Here is a 13,147-nt window from a genome sequence, read left to right as displayed (position 1 = left end):
GCATTTTAACATCAAAGTTAAATGGAGTAGTTGAAAAAGAAGATTCTGTGATCAAAATCATTTATCTTCAAGGCAGTGTATTTTGTTCTATCATTGTCATTTATATCCATTTTTCTGTACTTGGCATAGCAAAAAAAATTTTTGCATATGTTATATTTTGCATGTTTAAACATCCCTTTCACTAACCATTTAATTACTGTCACTCAGGTAAATTACCAAAAAATACATTTGTAAAGGGAAAAAGATAGTGAAGCTAACAAATTTGCAGCCAAACACAAAGGAAGAAAAGCAATCTTCTAACTATGCAGTCTAGTTAATTTTCCAAGCCAAAAAATGATTTATGGATAAATGTCATTGATGACAAACTGTTTATCCAATAGCATTTTCATTCTCTTGGTTTTCACAGAATACATGAAATCTAGTATAAAATGTATTAAAAGATGAACTAAGAATTCTTATCCATGTTTTTATTTTCCTAGATTACTCCTTATGGAAAGTATCTGCAAATGATGAATAAATTTTATATGCAGTCTTTTAATACAGAAGGAAGATATTTTCATTTTTCTACAAAAAAAGACAATGTGATTTGTCAGACTAATAGATGTTTACATATGGTAATAATGACTCACTCTACTCTAACAATGTCCTAAAACAAAATTTAATAATCATTATGAATTTATCAAGTCATATCATAACAAGAGTTTTTTCAACATGGTTCCCTGACCAGAAAGAAGCATTATATCCATCTGAGAAATCGTTAGAAATGCAAACTAACAAGTCTATTAAAGAATCATCAAATGAGAAACTCTGGAGTTGAGTCCCAACAATTAGTATTTAATAGGTTCTCAAAGTGATTCCATATATGCTAAAGAAATATTTCCGAACAGAAAGATGCATATTAGTAACAACCATTAAATGGGGGAGAGGAGCTACATTAATTCTTGAGTTTAATGGAGCACAGCAAATCACTGGTTTAGACATCTAAGGTTCTTAGAGATAGTATAAATTTGTTGAATCACTATGCATCATTGTATGTGAACTATACTTCAATAAAAAAGTCCTTAGAGATTATCAATAATTTTGTCTATATTTACTGATAAAATTTTGAGAACAGGAATGGCTAGATCTTTTCTATACTGATACAGGTTAATCAGTATTTTGGAAATACATTTTCTATGGCAATAACTTTATTCTTTCAATATGTCAAAATTCATCATGCCTTAAAACACTCAATCTAACTTTATTAATACACATATGTTTTATGAGACTACTTTGACACTCAACTTTGCAGACATTTGGACAAGGGGGTGATAAGCCCACACTAACTGCCTCTTTCAAAACGTTAAGTTGTGTTTCCAAGAAGACACTGGTAAAGACCCTAGCACTTATTTACTTGATCCTGTTTATTTGATTTCTAATTATTAATTTATTCAAAAAATAGTTTTTAATCATGTATTTTCTTCCAGGCAGCAGGTAAGAGGCAGACCTCTCTTGATGCTTCCTAAATAGGTGACATTAGCTTAAAGAAAGGAAATTCTAAGTGTCACAGAGAGGCCACCTGTTAAATTTCCTTAATCCCTGTAGACTATAATCAGGTAGTTTCTTAAATGGATCTGAGGTATCTTCAGATTTTAAATATAGAGCTACTGATGATTCACAAATATATAAGAAGCTGTGAAGTTTGTCTGCATCCGTCATTATAGGAAGCAGGAAAATACTTCTGTTTCAACTCACTGAGAATCCCTCCATATTTACATATTCATATTTGATGTGAAAATTCAGAGGTTACTTCATTAGTTAAGTCAAGGTCTACCTTCAAATCCACAGATGCCTTTAGAAACACATAACCTGTGGTAGGCAGTGAACGGAGCACATGACAATAAAATCTCTAATAATTTATCAATGCATAGAAATATTAAACAAATATATTTCAATGGACACATAGTCATGCTTGAAACCAAAGCAACTTTTTATGATCCAGGCATGTCTTCAAAGAAGACATAAAGATGGCCATGAAACACATGAAAAAATGTTCAACATCACTTCTCATCAGAGAAACATAAATCAAAACCACACTGAACTATCGTCTCACACCAGTCAGAATGGCTAAAAAAGAAAACACAAGAAACAACAAATGGTAACAACGATGTAGAGAAAAAGGAACAGTCATGCACAGCTGGTAGCAATGCAAACTGGTACACCCACTGTGGATAACAGTATAGAAATAGAATTACCATATGGCCCAGTAATTCCAATGCTGGGTATCTACCCAATATAAATGAAAACCACTAATTCCTAAAGATATATGCATCCATGTTTATTAATGAATTGCTTACAATAGCCAAAGAATGAAAGCAATCCAAGTGTTCATTGAGAGATAAATGGATAAAATAGATTTAAGATACACACACACACACACACAGGAATATTAGCCATAAAAAAGGCACTTAACCAACTGTGCCACCCAGGTGCCCTTAGGTAATGTTCTGAATCCTTGGTTATATCTTGATCTGATACCTACACTGTACAATGGCAATAGAGTCATTCCAACTTCTAGTTATTATTTATTTTTAAAATATTTTTTAATGTTTATTTTTTTTGGAGAGTGGCTGAGCATGAGCAGGGGCGGGGCAGAAAGAGATGTTGAAAGAGAGAATCCCAAGCAGGCTCTGTACTGATGCAGAGCTTGATCCTGCAAACAGTGAGATCATGACCTAAACCAAAATCAAGCGGTAGACACTTAACTGACTGAACCATCCATGAGCCCATTCTAATTATTATTTCAATATGTTATATATATTTCTCTTTTGCTTTTAATACATCTATGGCTTACATAATTTTTTAACGAAAAGTTTGCTATAATTCTTATTTTTCTCCTTTGGTAGATTATGTGTTGTTGTTGTTTTCCCTAAACCTGCTCTTTCACCAGTGTTCCTAATCATTAATAATCAGGAAAATGCAATTTAAAACAACAGTGATATATAATCACATTCCTTCAAAGTAGCTAAAATTAAAATAATTCATAAAAACCACTGTTGAGGGGATGTGGATAAACAGGAGATCTCATACACTGCCAGTGTTATAGACACTTTGGGAAATTATTTGGCATTGTCTAAAGTTGAGCATCAATAACCCCACCATCAAATATGTTTATAAATGATATATATCAACATAAACATATGATCATGTCTGCCAAAATACATATGAAAAATTGTCCATAACAAAATAGTTAAAAATTAGATGTAAAATAAATTCATCAATTTTAGAATGTATAAACAATGTTATACACATATAATGCTATAATACACAAGTAATTACACTTACAGAAAAATTATGAACTACAAATATATGCAACTTATATAAATGAATATAAAGTATATACTGAAAGAATCCACATTAAAGAAAGTACATATTACATATTATTATACAGATTCCAAAAACAGACAAATTAATAGTGTAATAGTTATAATAGTTATGATAGTGGTGGTCACCTTTGTGGAGGGCATAAGGTTAACAAATTGAGTAGATCATAATCTATTTGTAACTGAGATCATTGCTAAAAACTTTGTTCATTTTACAATATTTTATCATGCTGATCACTTAAGATTTAGGTACATTTAAACATAATAAAAAATTATATATTTACACAATTTTGTGGTTTTTACAATAATGATACAAACTACTATATACAAAACAAATTGTATATAATAATTTTATATTTACATTTATATACCCTGTTAGGTGTCTTAAATCTTTTAAGCAATGCAGAAATAAAGAAGTTGATGATACATGGATGGATACATAAATAAGTTAATAAATCATATATATCTATATATGTATGCATACATTCATAATTATACGAAACTTTGAAACCATCACAAACTTAAAGAATCTATCTATCTATATTTTATGGGCAAAATTATATAACCCTGCTTTTACATTGGTAAGCTATTATAGAATCTTGGGAAATAACTTAAATATCACGGACCAACTGTTCCTACTTTATACTGTATCATTATGAGAAAAAAGGGGTTAAAATACACAAATTATTCATGACCTATAAAACACTTAAAATATATATATTTATACTTTAATATTTTTATTTCACACATACAGTTTTTAAGTACAATATTTATATTTGAGGATATACTTACTAAGCTGAATGGCCTTTTAAAAAATAACAATAAAATTCTTGTATTTAATCACAGTGCTGCTGGATAAACCTTGGCAAAATCTTAGGACATAAAAATAATATATATGAGGCTGATATATTTCTCATAAGCCTCAAATAAAATAAGGCTTTAGTTTAATTTTGGCTTTATGGTAGGCCGAATTTGAAGAATGACCCCCAAATGAACCTTCATATTGAGCATAGCATTCACTCTTATGAATATGAAGAGATATTATCCCTAGGGTTATGCTACGTTATGAGGGACAGGTGACCTTCAGAGATATTTACAGGGGCCTAATGTATGCAATAAGCTGTTTAGAAGATAAAATTTTCCTCATCTGGTAGCAGTGGAAAATGGAGAAAAAGAACACAGATTATGAACTCAGAGGAGGACTTGAAACAGCTGGTTTGAAGCGGGAAGGGATCATCTGAGAAGGAATGTAGGCAGCTTCTAGAAGCAAATAGTAGCTGACAGTGATAACACACAAGAAAACACAGACATCAGAACCAGCCACTGAAACTGAATTCTGCCAACTAGAATGTTACTTGGAAATAGATTCTTTCTCAGAGCCTCCAGATAAGAGACTAGTCAACAAATTGAATTCAGCCTATAAGACACTGAGAAGAGGAACCAACTGAATTTTCCTGAGATCTGAACTACAGAATTATGAGATTATAAATGTGTTTAATGCTCATTTTTAAAGACAGAGAGTGGGGGGAGGGGCAGAGAGAGAGAGAGACAGAGAGAGAGACAGAGAGAGAGAGAGAGGGTGACACAGAATCTGAAGCAGGCTACGGGCTCTGAGCTGTCAGATGAGACCCCACATGGGGCTCAACTCATGAACCGTGAGATCATGAACAGAGCCGAAGTCAGAAGCTTAGTCAAATGAGCCACCTGGGTGCCCCCAGAATTAAGGATTATAAATGTATTTTGTTATTATAACACTAAGTTTGCGGTAATTTTTATACAGCAATAGAAAATTAATGCAAGCTTACAATAAAAAGATCATTAGCTCTCTGAGATCTTAAAAGCTCACACACAGTTAAAATGACAGTGAGAGATTAATTCAAGAGGTCGGTCATGGTGCAGAAGGCAAGCATTGTTGGCTGCCCAGTCATGTTCTGGACCTTACCACATGCTGACAGAAGAAATGCACTGGATGTATATACTTTCATAACCAGGTACTTATTATAAAATTTTAATAAAATATTGTGGATTTAAAAATCATACTGTTTGCTAATCATCATTTGCCAGAAAACAACAGCATCAATAGTGTAAGTTGGTAGATAATGAAGAAATTAAATCAGAGAAACCTGAATTATTAAATATTGTTATGGAGAAGTGCCTGGGTGGTTTAGTCAGTTAAGCATCTGACTTCACCTCAGGTCATGATCTAACGGTTCTTGGGTTTGAGCCCGTGTCTGGCTCTGTGCTGACAGCCTGGAGCCTGGAGCTACTTTGAACTCTGTGTCTCCTTCTCTCTCTACCCTCCCTTGCTTGCTTACTCTCTCTCAAAAATAAACATTAAAAAAATTTTAATCTTGTTCTGGAAACCTCCTACCTCAACCACTCTAGAATTTACCATGGTCTGAGACATAAGATAAAAACTTTCACTGAGTTAAAACCACTGAGAGTTTTGTAGTTGATCTCCTACAGTAGCTGAAGTTTAATGAAACTATTCCTTAAGAGGAAAAAAAAATCAGCTAAAATTTCCTAAATGGAGCTAGATAATGACAGCATGTTCAAATACTACTTGTATTTGCATTCATCTGTTAATGGGGTGGAGTAGTGGGTATAGTAAAAATGATCTAACTCAGATCTATCAGTAACTTGATAATTAAATAAAATTTTTTCTGGTTTATTTTGAGAGAAAGAGAGAAAGAAGTAGGAAGGGGTAGAGAAAAGGAATCCCAAGCCGGCTTCACACTGCCAGCACAGAGTCCAAGGCTCGTGAACTATGAGATCATGATATGAGCCAAAATCAAAAGTCAGACACTTAACTAACTGACTGAGCTACTGAGGTGCTCCTAAGTTGATAATTTTAATAAACACCTAGCCTTCTTTAAAATCTCTTATCTATGAGCAATTCATGTGTTTAAGATGGGAAAAGGTAAAAGGCACGAAGTTATGCAAAGAATTTAACAAAATACATATGAATATCAGGGAAGTTAGGATTACAATTTATTTTAACAGATACTCAAATTCATCTTTTATGTCGTATCAGTCAATAAATAAAAAGTACATGAAAAATTGAAATAAGAATTTTAGTAAGATGTAAAACCAACTGGTTATTTTTCAACCATCAGGTGTAGTCTCATAGTAACAATGAAATAAAGAAAACACAAAACTTAGACCGAATATTAAAGAACATAATATATGTCAAAGTGATAGCTCATTTCCCCCTTAACTCCCAGTGCTCTTGGTCTCTTTATGATGTCACCTCTCAACATCACTATTTTGAACTTAGAGTGCTTACTTAAGTCCTGGCAAATCATAGATGGGGGAAATGTCTGTTCCAAGATTGTAAGTCCTCTTGTCAAATTTTATGTTTTAAAATAACTGAAATGCTGTAGTTAGTTTTATATTTATTCTCTAGTGTAAAGAGATGCCCATCATTATTCTTGTCTATTATTATAAACAAGAGAGTATGTGTTTAGCAGACACATACATTCTCAAGCAACATCATAGGCTGCTTTGATCCAAGACTTATTTGATTCATTTCAGTGAAATATATGCATAGTTTTGGATAAGTCTTTTTGAATGTGATCCTTACTTCATTTTTTATCATATTGTATTTCATAACATACAGAATAAAATAATTCGTGGTTCTCATTCAGGGAATTATCACCTCCTTGAAGACTATTTGGAAATCTATAGGAACTTTTTTTGTTTTGGTTTGGTTTGGTTTTCTGTTTCGTTTTGTTTTAACTTTAGTTTTGACAGAGAGAGTGTGTGAGTGAGGGAGGGGCACTGTAGAGAGGGAGAGAGAGAATCCCATGCAAGCTCCTCACTGCCACCACAGAGCTTGATGTGGGGTTCAAGCTCATAAACCATGTGATCGTGACCTGAGCTCAAATCAAGAGTCAGTTGCTCAACCGACTAAGCCACTGAGGCTCTCTGTGTTTTTGTTTTTTAATGTCACAATGACTGAGGAGTCTACTGGCTTTTTGAGGGCATGGATCAAGGATGCTAAACCTTTGGTAATAAGTGGGGCATCCCAATAGAAATAAGACCAATTAAATACTAACAGTATTCCCCTTGAGAAATACTGAGTATGCAAAAATACTTTGTAATGAAAAGCAGATTATCCAGACATGGGAAGTTTGATGATAGCAGTTTCCTTATGCTTAATTTCTGTTGTGTTACAATAACGTAAGGAAAGAAGACCTTCCATTAAGTAAGCCTTTTAACTACATAGGCTCGGAACAAAGGCCAAGGTGTGGAACTATGAAATAGAAAGGAGAGTGTAACTGGTTTTTCTTTTGGACAGTACTTTTGAAGGAAAAATAAAATACAACTCTTGAAAAGAAACACAACTGGTTTTAAAAGTCTCTAGTGCTTACTACATAGAATTCAATCACGACTTTAAAGGAATACCATGAGTAAAAGAGTTCAATGTATTTGTAATAATTAAAGGCTGGAGGATTACAAAGCAATCTGTACTTTGGGCACATAATATGACAGAATTACACCATATAATAATTACTTTAAAATGTTGAAGCACAATAAATTATTGATGGCATTACTATTATCATGAGCAGTGTGTGACTTTCAGAGAACTTCATGCAAAAGTTAAAAAATTATTTTTAGTTTTATGACTATTTCTTTATATTGTTTTATGGTATAATCCTAAAGCTCTCATGTATCATAGAAGGAAAGTGTGGTTAAATTCATAATCAAATAACTTCATTGTTAGCTAATGAAACACATATAAATTCTTAATAACAAATTCTCATATTTCCTTGGGTTCTAGTGGCTACTTTCAACTCAGTTAAAAGAGAATCTGAGATGCAGAAGACAATTTTCCTCTGAAGTCTATTACAGAACCTTAATTTTGGACTTATATTTCTGTGTCATGGCTATCAACTTATGGTTGATAAAGGGAATTTTCTTCTTTGAGTTCAGTTTTTCCTCTCCCCACTTAGTACTCTTTAATACCCTTGTTCATCCAAACCTCAACAGCACCATTCAAGCGTTTCTCCTCTTCTTGCCTTTTCCTCCAACTCACATTGTGTCAATCAACTCAATCCTTCCATTTCTAATACTGAATAGACCTAAGGTTTCTAAAGGAAGTGAGGGAGATTTTCACAAAGAGTGGGGCTATCTAAAACTCTGAACTTCTTAAACTTCCAGTGTTAACTTCTGGATCCCATATCAATGGTATATTTTATTTTTTTCGTCCCTTGAGTTGCATTACTAAGGTCCTTCCCTACCATCTTGCCTAGGAATTATTCTTGCCTAGGAACTCACCTTTATATAAAACAAGGTTTATAAATCTTAGCAGTATTCACATTTTAGGAAGGATAAGTCCTTATTGGAGTTGAGGAGTTGAGGACTGGGCAGGGGGCAGGGAGGTACTCTGCAGTGTAAGCAGCTAGCAGCATCCCTGGTTTCTACCTACTAGGTGTCACTATCAGCACTGTGTGTATACTGCCCACATTACCTACCCCCGACCCCCCTAATACCAAAAGATACACACAACTGTGATAAAAATATCTCAGACATTGCAAATGTCCACTGGGGCAAGGCAGTAATAAGTTAAGAAACACTACCCTAGAAAATGTCAGGAAAAAGACAGCAAATTTCACCATACTACACCTAGAGCCATCCTTCACCAAGAAAATAACCATGTGGCAATTGAGCTTTGCCTTAAAAAAAAGACCTCTAGAGCAAATACAAGAGTGACTCAGACCCAGTCAGTCCCTGAAAAACTTTCTGCCAAGTACTTTATGGCCTTCTCATATATCTGATGCAGAATACAAAAATCAAGTAAGTTGGCAGGATATTTTGTGATACTCACATGGAATGACTGTAGCCATTTCAAATTAAACTAAAGAAGATATCACAAAACTGAGAGCCCTTATTCTTTGAATTTGTTAGACATTTTAAAGACATACCAGAGATACAGTTAAAGGCAAGAATAAGAGCAGGTTTATTGTATACCAAGATTAAAAATTTTCAGACTAAGAAGAAAAAAAATCCCACAAATGCAGTTAAATGTTTACTCCTTTACAAGGCAAAAAATACCCACAATCTATTTCCAGTGGTAATATAAAAACAGATTTTTGTTGTAAAAAATAAACTTCCACAAGTCTCCTACTTTGGGGTCTCAGTTTTTTATTTAGAAAAACCTAAACCCAGCTTCCCTTTCTAAGTCATGAATACAGAAGTTCCACAATGCTAACAATGGGTACCTTCTTTACGTAAAGCTCACACACACGTAGAATCTAAAACAAAATGCAGAATCAGACCTATAAATACAGAGAACAAACTGATGGTTTTCAGAGGGAAGGAGGATTGTGGGGATGGGCAAAATGGATGAAGGAGATGACTTCTGATAATGACTATTTTGGGGTACTATAAACTCTTCCCAGTGAAAACAAAAGAGAACTAAATTTATTTGTCACTAACCCTAACCTAACCAACCTTAAGAAACAGGAATTTTCAACCTCACCATTAAGTTACATTGTGTCACTTTCCATTCAATCCACTCTCCCCCACCCCCACAAAGGGCTGTTAAATTACAATAGAGAGGCTTGCCTAGGCTTGAAAATTCATACAAATGACATCATACAGTATATATGTTTCTGGATTTTTTTCTTTCAGTATAATTTCTTTTTGATTCATTCATGTTGCATATTATCAGCAGTACATTCCTTTACATTGCAAGCAGTGTCACATTACATGAATATGCCACACCTAGTTTTTCTATTCTCCTGTTGATGGATTTTTGAGTTACTTTAGTTTTGGGTTATTATGAATAAAGCTGCTATACATATTTTGTTCAGGTCTTTCTGTAAATTTATCTTGGGCAATCTATACTGGAAATGTTGAGTCATACATATAGCATGTGTATGTTTAGCTTTATTTTACAAATATCAAGTGGTATTCCAAAGTAGTTGTACCATTTTATATCACCACCAATGCTGAACATGTCAGATGCTCTACACTGTTGCTGACTATTTATGTCATTAATTTTTAATTTTATCTGTTCTAGTAGGTAGAAAATACAAAGGATGTTCTGAATAAGAAATATTATATATTATATATATGAATAAAAATATAGGTTTATACATATGCATACACACACACACACACACACACACAAAATTTTCCTGAAAGATTCTTGAAGAACATTTTTAGTTTTCTTCTTTAATTCTTTTTTATTTTTTATTTTTTTTCTTATAATTTTTTAAAATGTTTTATTTATTTCTGAGAGAGAGAGAGAGAGAGAGAGCACGCACATGACCAGGGAAGGGTCAGAGAGAGAGGGAAACACAGAATCCGAAACAGGCTCCAGGCTCTGAGCTAGCCGTCGGCACAGAGCCCTACAGCAGGGCTCAAACCCACGAACTGCAAGATCATGACCTGAGCCGAAGTCAGACGCTTAACCAACTGAGCCACCCAGGTGCCCCTAATGTTTATTTTTGAGAGAGAGAGAGATAGAGAGAGAGAGAGAGACAGAGAGAGACAGAGAGCGCAGGTGAGAGAGATGCAGAGAGAGAGAGAGAGCAAGAGCAAGAGAGAGAGAATCTGAAGCAGTACCCAGGCTCCGAGCTGTCAGCACAGAGCCCCATGATCTCACAGACTGAGAGATCATGACCTGAGCCAAATTTGGATGCTTTACCGACGGAGCGACCCAGGCACCCTTTTAATGTTTATTTTTGAGAGAGAGAGCAAGTGAGTGAGAGCGAGCATGAGCAGGGGAGGCAGAAAGGGGACAGAGGATCTCAAGCAGGCTATATGCTGACAGCAGAGAGCCTGATGCAAGGCTCGAACTTGTGAACTATGAGATCATGACCTGAGACAAAGTCAGACATTTAACCGACTGAGCTACCCAAATGCCCCTTAGTTTTCTTGCAAATATTTCAATAAATTTACTTCTAAATAGTTTTTTATGTTATTGCAAATTACAGTTTTCTTAAATTTATACTTTCTAATGTTTCTAGTTATAAAAATATATTTTTATTTATTTATTAAATTTTATTTAAATCTAAGTTAGTTAACATATAGTGTAATAATGGTTTCAAGAGAATAATTTAGTGATTCATCACTTACATATAACACCCAGTGCTCATCCCAACAAGTGCCGTCCTTAATTCTTATCACCCATTTTGGCCATTCCCCCACCCAACATCCCCAGAAATCTTCAGTTTGTTCTCTGTATTTAAGGGTCTCTTATGGTTTGCCTCCGTTTTTTTCTTATTTTCCCTTCCCTTCCCCTATGTTCATCTGGTCTGTTTCTTAAATTCCACATATGAGTGAAAGCATATTGTATTTGTCTTTCTCTGACTTTTTTTGCTTAGCATAATACATTCAATTTCATCCATGTTGTTATAAATGACAAGATTTCATAATTTATGTAATTGGAGCCTGTATCTAATAATCTTATTACATTTACTTAACAGCTCTAATTATTTTTATTAAGTTTATTTATTTTTATTTATTTTCATTATTTAAATTTTTTTAAATGTTTTATTTATTTCTGAGAGAGAGAGAGAGAGAGACAGCGTGAGCAGAGGAGGGTCAGAGAGAGAGGGAGATATGGAATCTGAAGCAGTCTCCAGGCTCTGAGCTGCCTGTCAGCACAAAGACCGACGCGGGGCTCGAACCCACGAACTGTGAGATCATGACCTGAGCCGAAGTCGGACGCTTAACCGACTGAGCCACCCAGGTGCTCCATCATTATTTAAAATTTTTTTAAACATTTGTTTATGTTTGAGAGACAGAGACAGAGCACCAGTGGGGGAGGGGCAGGAAGAGAGGGAGACACAGAATCTGAAGCAGGCTCCAGGCCCTGAGCCTTCAGTACAAAGCCCGATGCACGGCTTGAACTCAAGAACCATGAGGTCATGATCTGAGCCCAAGTTGGACACTTAACTGACTGAGCCACCCAGGTACCCTAGTTTATTTCTTATGAGAGAGAGAGAGATCACAAGCAGGGAAAGGGGAGAGAGAGAGAGATAGAGAATCCCAAGGAGGCTCTGTATTGTCAGCATAGAGGCCAACATGGGACTTGAGCTCAAGAACTGTTAGATCATGACCTGAACTGAAACCAAGAATCAACCAAAAGTCAGATGTTTAACTGACTAAGCCATCCAGGTGCCCCCTCCTCCATAATTCTTTTTGTATGTGTTACTGGATAGTCCACTCAATCATGTCCTTTGTGAACAAGGACAATTTTACTTCTTCCTTACCAATCTTAATGTTTTATGTCTTATGGAACAAAATAGTCTGGATTTCTAGGTTGATTAGAAAGAGTGAGCATCTTTGCCTTATATCTGGTTTCTAGAGAAAAGATAGTCAACATTCCACAATTAAGTTTGATTTTAGAAATGAGTATTGTCTGGAGACATTTTATACATTTGAGGAAAGTTTCTTCTATTTCTACTTTTCTCAGAGTTTTAAATTATGAATTTTTTTTTTCAAAAATTCTGCGGGGCGCCTGGTGGCTCAGTCGCTTAAGCATCCGAGTCACAAAAACGGTCTCTCTCTGTGCCCTACTCTGCTGTGCTCTTCCTCTCTCTGCACTACCCCACTGATGCTCTGTCTCTCTCTCTTAAAAATAATAAACATTAAAAAAATTCTTCTATATATCTTGAAATTACTAGATGAATTTTTTTTTTTTACAAATAGTTTATTGTCAAATTGGTTTCCACATAACACTCAGTGCTCATCCCCAAAGTGCCCTCCTCCATGCCCATCCCTCCTCCCCCCCACATCCATCAGTCCTCAGTTTTTGTCAGCATTCAAGA

At 34.8% G+C, this 13,147-nt stretch overlaps 1 protein-coding gene across 1 annotated transcript in view; it reads left to right on the top strand.

Annotated features, from left to right (window-relative positions):
- Window positions 1-6,636: 6,636 nt before the first annotated feature.
- The window catches only part of CYLC2 (cylicin 2), a 15,070-nt gene continuing 8,559 nt past the window's right edge, over window positions 6,637-13,147 (top strand). The window contains exon 1 of the mRNA XM_039224424.1: window positions 6,637-6,695. Within this exon, the coding sequence (XP_039080355.1) occupies window positions 6,670-6,695 (26 nt within the window). The 5' untranslated portion in view covers window positions 6,637-6,669. The remainder of the gene's footprint in view (window positions 6,696-13,147) is intronic.

This window comes from Hyaena hyaena, unplaced genomic scaffold (assembly GCF_003009895.1).
Source record: "Hyaena hyaena isolate Hyena2069 unplaced genomic scaffold, ASM300989v1 scaffold_1633, whole genome shotgun sequence".
NCBI lineage: Eukaryota > Metazoa > Chordata > Mammalia > Carnivora > Hyaenidae > Hyaena > Hyaena hyaena.
This window is presented reverse-complemented; position numbering and strand designations above follow the sequence as displayed.